Below are 10,000 nucleotides of genomic sequence, written 5' to 3'. Positions count from 1 at the left end.
ACCCTATGACTTCCTGTTTGGGAAAGAGTCAGAGGTGATTATTCCGAGTGCTGACCAATGGAGTCCACACCAGTCTTTTATCTAGATTAATTACTGTTACAGTGTATTTTATGTGCAGTGGCAAACTATTTTTTTACGCAAGTTATTTCTGCGGCTGGACAATCTGCGAGCCAGCGAGCCATGCGAGCCATGCGAATTTCGCATTTAAGTCTAAGCACCCATTTCAAATAGCGCTGATAAACAGTTATTAAGTCTAAGCACCCATTTTAAAACGGTTAGCTTTCAATAACTGTGTGACTCGCATGTTGACTTGCATGGCTCGCCATGTTGGCTCGCATGATTTGCAGCCACGGCTAGCATAACTCGCAGCCATGGCTCACATGACTTGCTGGTTCGCACATTGTCCTAACTTGTTATTTCATCGCCAAATCCTTATCCAAACACATTTTTTGCTGTCTCCCTTCCTTTAAACATGTTGAATTTGGCATTAAAAAACTGGGTTGTTTCTGTACTCAAAGTTATTTGAGACCATCAAGTGAATGCCTTCACCAGAAACAATAATATTGATCATTCCATTCTTGCACATGTGTTTTCAGCTATGAGGATAAGATACTTACTCTATAAGATCTGAATGGACTGTATATGTTCCCTCAAAATACCTCACAGATGTTACTGTACAAACAAAAAATGCTCCAATTGTCCCAAGAGCACTAAAAAAAAACCCAAAAAAGTTCAAGAAAACTTAATCTTGCTATTTCTACAAAAAAAGAATTTTACAGTATTGACCTCAAGTTTTATAAAGCAACAGGTAAGACTACATGTAGGATAAATAAATGAAATGAAAGGGGATATTTAATTAATCAAATTATTTAACGTGCTTGTGTGTTATTAAACCTTTTTTTTTTTCAGGGACACAGCAAAACTGGATATTATTGTTTGTCATTATGTATATATGTCAACTCTCCCTGATTATCTGGGTGTGTCCCAGATACTGAACGAATCTCCTGGTCTCCCATACAGGCCATCAAATCTCCGAGTATAAGTGACAGTGGACTTTTCCTTGATGTTACATAATATATTAGTCCTAAATTTTGAATTTCTGGATTCCGAATATGGCAACTCCTAAGTGCATTTATTTTTAAGGATTCTAGTACTATGGCGGTAGATATTTCTTACAAACAGAAGGAGCTATTAACCCTTTCACTCCCAAGCGGGCCCTCAGACAGGCATGCACGTACACTGAAGAAGAGAACCCAGAAGAGGATCTAAATGACATGACTTTCCAGAGGATGGTCTTATCAAGGCCAGTACTGAATTTAAAAGCTTCAAATTTACAGGTGATGTTACTGTCATCAGAAATAGTAAAGGTACTATCATCATACGTCAGTATCAACTCTTGATGGAGATCAGTGAAAATGTATTTCTCCCCCCCCCCCCCTCACCCCCCATTTCAGATCTCTTCAGCCTAAAGCTCAAGTCTCTGCATAAATGTTAAGCCTACCTTGAATAGCTAAGAACTTTTAAGGTCTTTGGCAGACACAGAGGTAAAAGAAATACAATGGACACAAAACACATGAGAAACTGTCGACGTAAGTACCAAGGAGGATGCGACTTAATCGCTTTTCCAACTGAAAAGAAAAAGTAAAGACTGTCATAAAAATTAATGATAAAATAATTTAGAGCCTGCTGATGGAGTGATTTTATCAGCAGGTTTATTTTGAGTTCAGGGGGTACTTTAGGAATTTCTGGGTGGGGATGTACTGCTGGGACCCGCCGAGTTTTGCTACCCCATATACACTAAGGTAAACTCCCCAAATCCCCCCTACCCTAGAGTAGCTGTTTTCCAGAAGTTACTCAGGTCACTAGCACAGTCTCGCCAAAAGAAAACCTTATGTAACTTGCAGATTTGATTTCTTTTTACTTTCTTTTTGAGTGACAATTCCTGGTTTCCTTAGTTGAGACAAAATCTTCGACCAACTGGTCAGTTTCCTGTAAAATGATACCCTATTCTAGACCCAAACGCTCTGAATTATATACCGGTACTCCATCCTTGAATAAACTGCTTGAAAACCATACCCTTCAAAGCAGCATATATCTGTGTAACCCATATAGGGTAGTTCCCACCCCCCCCCCTCCCCCCCAGCCCAGGGATCGGAATGAGGAGATCTGATGGGATAGAAGACGTCACTGTGGTGGATTGAGGAGCTTATGAGTTGGTGTTTGTCCATTTCATTAGAGAGGATGAAAAAATTACCAACTCAGTCAGTCAGTCAGTCAGTTCTTTATTTGATAAAGCAGGTTAAAATTACAAAAAGTAATTTTAACGTGCATCGGCAGCTATTAGCTTATGTGGACCTCCTGGACTACTCTACTCTGGCAAAGGAAATCAGGAAGAATTATCTATGTCGACCAAGATGGTGCTGTTGGTGGTTAGTTGTTTGGGTGTGGTGTCCAGTCTGGATGTCTGTCTTGTTGGAGGGTTTTTTTAAAAACGATTTCTGGATAATGGATGTGGTTGGAGGAATGCAGACCTCCGCAGTCCTTGGGACCACCCTTATCTAAGCCCCAGGTCCGGCGTCGAAGCTGAGCAGTGTTTACGTCTGCAGAATGAATACCCTCCCTACACATATGAAATGAAATGTGTATATCATATGTTTATATCATTCTCACATTCGCTCACTTGGGTGGTTGGTTGGCCGCATCTCAGATATGCTTTAGATAAAGCTGCGTGATGCAGCTTGAGTCAAAGGCCCACATTTTCCCCTTGCTCATCACAGAGCCTCCAGTAACTCAGTAGTTAGAGCATCTGACTAGATCATGGAGGGTTGTGGGTTCGAATCCCATCTGGGGCTCAGATTTTTCCGAGTTCCCAATGGGTTCTATATAAATACACTTCCTTTCATATTATTATAAAACACATTTTTTCATACCACTTTGAAGCTGGTCCCCAATCAAAATCATATAAGCAATGGTTGATCCAAACATGTACAGTACTATAACAATCTGTGTGAAGACATATGCCACTGGTCCTAGGATATCTCGGATTACGTCTTGGAAATTTTGTGATCCATGTTTGTCAGCACAATAGGCCAGAATGAGGAATGCTCCGGTGATGAATACCAGCAAACACTGTAAAAATAACATTACTTGTTGTTGGATACAAACTTGTGTTACAGTTTCATGCATGCGTGACGCTATTGTCTAGTATTACTAGTTGTTCACACATATGGATAAGTGTAATATGAAATCATCATCGAATTGCTCAATGTATGTTTCAGTTAATGGCATTTTCAATCATATTTTGCAGATTTATTCTGATTTCTACCTTCAAAGGTGGACAGAGGAAATATCTGCAAGTTTGTCTATTTTTGTCCTTTATTCTTACTACTAAGTATTTTAGTACTCTATTGCCTTTTATTTGAACGTTCTGATAATACTTCAACCCGGATCAATCAACTCGGATGCATTTGAAGGTCTCATGTCTGCACATAACTTGGCTTTGCAATGATACCCATACCTGATGCACAGATCAGGAATAAAATCACTTAAAAACTTTTGCTTTCCTTGCTTTCTTAATTTCTTTATTTATTCATGAATACTTTTTCACACTATGGTCCACCCACCTGTGGAGTTAAAAAGGGATACAGGATGCAATAAATTATTGATCTCCAGGAAATAGGCATTTGAATGGACATGATCTATATAGAACCCAGCCAAAGGATGAATACAAGCTATACTTACTAAAGGAAGCCTTTTGTAAAACCAGGACTAAACTAGCTGAGCCCTCAGTTGGTCTCATAAACCTGACTATGTTAGGGATGGGATATGTATTATTAGAGACACCATGGCAAGGGTGCAATGGCAGGGTTGTCATTAAACACCAGCTGCCACCGAAATTTGCCAGCTGAGTCTGAGGCGATCGCTGGCTGGATTTTGGCAGGCGATCGCTCCGTATGAAAAGGGAAACGAACTATTCTGAGGTGAATCACTTGCTATCATATGATCTCCAATATATTGTCACGCTGAAAAGATTTGAATAAAAGAATTTACGACTACCTCAAGTTTTGGAAGCTCTATGAGAAGTAAACCTATTCAAATGAAATATCGTTTCAAGCCCTTGTTTACCATTTCCTCTTTCTGTTTTTAACTTCGCCATGATTTTGTTTTCGCGAGGTTTGGTAGCCCCGCATTCAAGGTGTTGCTAAAGATTGGGAACGAGATGTCGTAACCAGGTCGCTAGTACACGTGGGGGCAAGATTCCGTTTCTTTATTCGAGCAAAGGTCATCGAAGATTGTCAGGTAAGAGAAGGCCCGATATGTATGGTAGTTGCTGACATTGTGTTCTGGTATTCCAAAACATGCAAATACTGTTCCTTTAACAGATTGTATCTGATAGTTGAGAATCAGTCTACCATGCTGAAGGTTGCTGGTTCAAATCCCAGCAGGACCTTTCACTCACAGTCTTAAAACAAGCAAAAGAGAACGTTCTACCTTCTCAAATAAGGACACAAAACCCTCAGTCTCACAATTATCACCACACTTGCTGCTAACACTGTAAGTGGTTAAGAAGCCCACACCCTGTTTGCAAAGGGTAGGACACAGAGCATTACCTTCATAACACCCTTCCAATTTGAAGCCACACCTCAGAAGAGGCTGGATTCTACCAATCTCCTAATAATGCTCTGAGTAATTAGTATATTCTAAAAGTGGATATGTGGATATGCAGTGGAGTCAGTGGACATGTAGTAGTTAAAATTTCAAACTATAGTTTGAAATATTTTCACCAAGGAAAATTTTAACTACAGTAACGACAGATACGCAGTGTCATGCCCTTTAATTAAGAACATAATTATCACATGCTTGTTTCTTCTTGTCATAGTGATTCATATCTTCACTCTAAGATTTTAGTAGGCTTTGATCTATCCGGAGGGATAACAAAGAAGTGCAAGGTATACTTCATACATGTTATGATATATGGCGCTCTATCGGTTATTCCTTCCCAGGGTCTGTCTTCATCCTCGCCTCGTATCTACGTACTCATATGTTCACCAAATTTAGGGTTTGCTTTTAAGTGGCAGGGTATTCTGCAGACACTTATAGGCTGAACTGGAGTTCCTTCTGTTGAGGTCCGTGGCTGGTCGACCACTTACAAATGGGGATCACAAAAACAAAGCACATCGTACAGCCACAAGTCAGGCTATTTCCAGAGTGCTGGACTCTTTGCTTAGAAACTTTGACCTTAAGTCCGTAAAATTTGTTCAGACGTAACTCACACCTGCAAGCTCAGGATGAGTACCTCTGGCAGCTTTCCAATTTTATTATGACAGGATAACATCCAGAAGTACAAAATCACGTTTCTGAGTATAAACACTCTCTCTTAGACTAGAGCAATAACGAGAGGATTTACAAATGATATTTAAACAGATTAAAAAGGCTCATGTCTTAATTTCTTGAAATAAATCGTTGTGGCTTCGGAATAAAGTGGCTTTTTTACCATTTTGAGGCGTTTATTTAAACAGTAAAGCTTTTAATATAATTAAATGACAGGTTCAAGTCAATCTATTCTCTCCAGAAATAGGCAAAACTAGCTCCAAAAATCCCAAGCCCTCAAATTATTCAAATAATGAGCCGGCAGCTTAAAAATCTAACAGTCTTCGGCAATGAATTTTCTCACCAACACCAACTGTGCAATCCATATGAGAAGATCTCCCGCGAGTCAAGTCTTCTGGGAGGTACATTGAAGCAAAGAAAAGCTCAAAGGTTACAATTTTTAAAAGTGGGATTTTCCATGATTTTAACTGAGCTTTGGGAAAATACTTGACAAGAACACGTATACTATCAACTTACCATTTGTATAGTGACAGCGGTGGCGATTCCACCGCATTTGGCATAGGCTTGAGGAAAGTTTAAAATGCCGGCACCTAATGCTGCATTAACCACCAGCAGACTTGACCTCCAGATAGGAATTCCCCGATGGTAAAAGTCCTCTGTGGGAAGTTGAAGAACTGAGCGAGATTTGAAAACGCCAACACTGGTAGTGGTGTCTAAGTCGCTGGAGTTCGTTGACTGATCAACCATTCTTACACCGCTATAATAAGGTCGACTATCGTATGAGTGATTTCCGAGCAAGGATTGCTTCTCGGACATATTAACACTGTGGGTCATATCCTCCAAACTGGTTGCTCAAAAGACACCACGTTTTTCCTTGACTAATCTTTCGGTTGTATTGTTGTTCACATCAGTCTTAACACTCCTTCCAATTTCTTCGAGCAAGGAGTTCTCTGGTCCTTCTTGATTGAGGCTGAGTCAATTTACCGCTCGTGATCCGGAAACAACAATGTTTAGTTGTTAATCCTTAAACAGGACATATGTCTGGGATTTAGCAATACCTGTAGCTTCTTGTAAGCACATGGGACCACATTTTCAGATGTTATTAAAACTCGTTTGGCTCGTTTATGGGGTCCCGGCTTTCAGCTACGACGAAGTTCCCATACAATTTAATTGTCCGTGACGTCCTTAAATAGGTGTTGCTTCAGTTTCTACTAAATATAGATGTAAGCTTCCTGCAAGTTCTGGGTAGGTATTCTTAGGGAAAAGCTAAAAAGCTTACATTTCTTTTTTCGATGAACTGAAATTTATTGTATTCCGCTGGCCTTTAGCGCCCATTGGAATGATGTTTGTGCTTCCTGATTGGTCAAAATCAGTTGTTCCCGCTTCTGTATCCCGTGCCCGAACAAATCCCATTCTACTTCCCGCAGTCGTGAAAGGACCTGGCATTATCACGAGAAACCATCGTGATTGGTTTGTTTTACGGAAAATTGAATTTAGCTCTGAGGTTCATGAAAAAGAATCAATTAACTTCATAATAGAACCTTCAGGCCCAGATCAAACAGTAATACACGGTGCAAAATGTTCTTTCGCGATGTCGAACCTATGAAAAACGAGATTTGTGAACATTACTCGAAGTATCGCGGGGTTGTTCTTGATAACTCCCGTCTATGGTTCTTCAGGTTCTTTGTAAATAAATTAGGCAAAATGGTCATTGCTTGAAGACTGTAGTATTTATCCTCGAAATGTTTGGTTCTCCTTTAAACTTCTTGGGCGCAAATTTGAACTTTCATTTTATATTCATCCGAATTATTGTGAAGCACAGTTTCTTCGAAACATTGTTTGAAAGATGCACCGGTAATAGTCTTTGTTGAAAATATACGGACGAAGAAATCTTTAAACTTCGTAACGGACTTCATCAAACATTCGCCTGAAAAAGTTCCGGATAATATCGTGCAATTGACTGAGGACCTGGTTGTCGCTCTGCATCAATACCGGAGCTGCGCATGCAAAGAATATGCGTGAACGCGTGTTCTTTGAAAGAACGAGCGGGACAAGAACATGAGGGACAGAGTTCTGCAATCTTTGCCGCTATAATTGACATGTCAAGTCAACAACATAAATGTCGGACTTTATTGCAGAAACAAGCACAGATTGGTCATGGCACAGCCTGAACCTCACTGCCGGCAAATGAACAGCAATCTCATGAAGGTCACTTGTGATCAAATGAACACGGCCCAGATCCACTCTTCTTTTAAGCTTTCGCGCGAAAACATATCTTCACGCGTGAAGATAACATGTTATCTCCACACGTGAAAAGATCACTGTTGCTATTGTTACATATTAAAATCGCGCCTTTCGATGCCTTTCGTGCATTTAGTATTTATGATTAGAGACCGTAATCATACGAGTGATTAACAAAATCGGACGATCGCGTAGCGGAAGTCCGATTTGTTTAATCACGAGTATGATTACAGACCGAATTGGACTTCAGTCAGTCCATTACCATCATAAATCGCTTTTTTCGTCTTTGCTTCCCGCCAAAATCTGCGCGCGAAAAATGTCATGTCAATCACACGTGAAAGGATTGGGCGTCCACTGACTGCCTTCTACATGTACTACATGTACCTCAGCACGTGCTCGAACGCTGGTTGGCTCAGCATAATGGATCATATTCGTAGTCTATTGGCTTTCAAGTAGGTGGCGGAGTTTATTCAGCAGATCGTGAAATGCACGCGATTTAAGCTCGATTTTCTAGGGCTTTATTTTGAAGCCAAAATTACAACTTCTCGGACCTCCTGTCCCGACGAGTTTTAAGACATCGCTTTTAAATGTTCAGTTCTAATAGATGATCGACTGTGCTACGCCAAATACCGGGTGAGAAATTTTTCGTTTGTCTTCCGAGACTGATTTTATAGCACTTTTCTGCCCAAATTAAGTATGAGATGAGAGTTTCGAATTTGGTGCGTGATCTTTCCTTCAACTCGCAACATATCAAAAAATCCTCACACGGTATTGAAGTGCATTCATCTGCCACTAAGATGCAACAAAGAGGAGCTTCTGCAGCAGACTTGGTCGTTCTGAGTTTGATGTCTCAAAATTAATTAACAATTATTCCATGAGCGCGCGTTGGATATGACGTGATAGATAGCCAACGAGGCGCGTAGCGCCGAGTTGGCTATAATCATCTCATATCCAACAAGCGTGAGTGGAATAATTGTTTTATTAAAAACGTCCCCAAAATATAGAAAACTAGACTACAATAAAAATAAAAAGGCCCAAAAAATCACGCATATGCTTGCCGTGTTTGTAGATCATGGTATAATGGCTCATAACCCATGATGGCTTAGCCAATCAGAACTCTCGAATTGCATTATCCAATGATTCAGTTTTTAATAAAAGGCAATATTAAATACCAAGAAACTAAAACTTTATTCAAATAATTCAATCTATTAGCTTTAATATGATACATAGTTTGACCCTATAAAAAAAATAGCAGCGCGACAATTTTTTTTCCGCGGACACCTCGTTTTTCTTTACAGAAGAGTCCCCCTTGGTAACAGATTATAAAATTATGCGTCGATCAAATCGAAACTTCAACATCCCCTCCCCCCCCCCGGGTATTTGACTATTTTCTGTGCCCGGGGGTGGGGAACTTTGACCTTTCCCCGGTGGGTTGGGGAAAATTGAACCGGAAGTGTCAGGTTTGAAACGGTTTTTTTTTTCGTGTGCTGAAGTCGCCAACAGCTTTAAGTCTGGTTTCCAAGATGATCTGCAACAGTCTGCGACACGATCGCTAGCTGTCTGCGTCGGTCTTATAGCAGACGATCACAAATACCGCACGCAAATGTTTCCATTTAAATCTGAAGCGATCGCAGGCAAGCGTACCACTACTCCTCTGCGAAGCGAGGAGAAAAAGCCAAGCACATGTTGGAAGGCGAACAATATTGTGTCGCAGATCGATAGGACACTGATCATCTCAGACACACGTTTCCATTAAAAATTGTCTTAGTCGGAAGCGTCATAATGGAAGGGAAAGTAGAACTAGATTCAACTTCCCGATCATCCAGACCGTGTACCGCAGATCACCGCAGACAAATGTTTCCATATGTCTACGACGTGGCGCAGACCTATCGGTGATTGTGTCGCAGAACGATCGCAGACCGTTGCAGATGTTTGCACGAGATGGAAGAGTTTAAACGAAGAGATGCAGCATTTGTGAGCGATTGGCTGACAAACTGAAGTCTTAAAAAGTTGTCTTCAAAGGAAGGTCTTGAGTTCCGAATTTTGGCTGTGTAATTCGTCATACCGTATAGAATGAATACAATATGGTACAAAAATAACTATTTACAAGGCTAAGAGGTTTTTAAAAAAGGTAAAAAACCGAACGTTTTCGACATTAAGTCATTATCAGGTATACTTCCAACACTGCCTAAGCAAAGCAATGGATGCCAACTGAATGTTGAAACCATGTTTCACCCATAAGAGCATTTGTTCACCTGTTAAAGCAAATGCTCTTTTGTAAAGGAGATTGTCAAACCGTGCGGCACCTTTTCTATTACTGATCTGATGCCAAATTATTCTGGCAGGAATTTGGGTTCAAATCCCGCTCGAGGCATAAAAAGGTTTTCTCCCAATGAAAATGTCATCCAGGGGGTTGTCCGTCCTTGGT

At 40.4% G+C, this 10,000-nt stretch overlaps 1 protein-coding gene across 1 annotated transcript in view; it reads right to left on the bottom strand.

Moving 5' to 3' along the window:
- LOC137988820 (sodium-coupled neutral amino acid transporter 7-like) overlaps window positions 1–6,657 on the bottom strand; it is a 16,621-nt gene extending 9,964 nt beyond the window's left edge. The window contains exons 1-4 of the mRNA XM_068834772.1: window positions 5,848–6,657; window positions 2,931–3,129; window positions 1,502–1,628; window positions 618–710 (exon numbers count right to left, since the gene is read on the bottom strand). Coding sequence (XP_068690873.1) covers window positions 618–710; window positions 1,502–1,628; window positions 2,931–3,129; window positions 5,848–6,165 — 737 coding nt within the window. The 5' untranslated portion in view covers window positions 6,166–6,657. The remainder of the gene's footprint in view (window positions 1–617; window positions 711–1,501; window positions 1,629–2,930; window positions 3,130–5,847) is intronic.
- Window positions 6,658–10,000: the final 3,343 nt, after the last annotated feature.

This window comes from Montipora foliosa, unplaced genomic scaffold (genome assembly GCF_036669935.1).
Source record: "Montipora foliosa isolate CH-2021 unplaced genomic scaffold, ASM3666993v2 scaffold_429, whole genome shotgun sequence".
Classification (NCBI taxonomy): domain Eukaryota; kingdom Metazoa; phylum Cnidaria; class Anthozoa; order Scleractinia; family Acroporidae; genus Montipora; species Montipora foliosa.
This window is presented reverse-complemented; position numbering and strand designations above follow the sequence as displayed.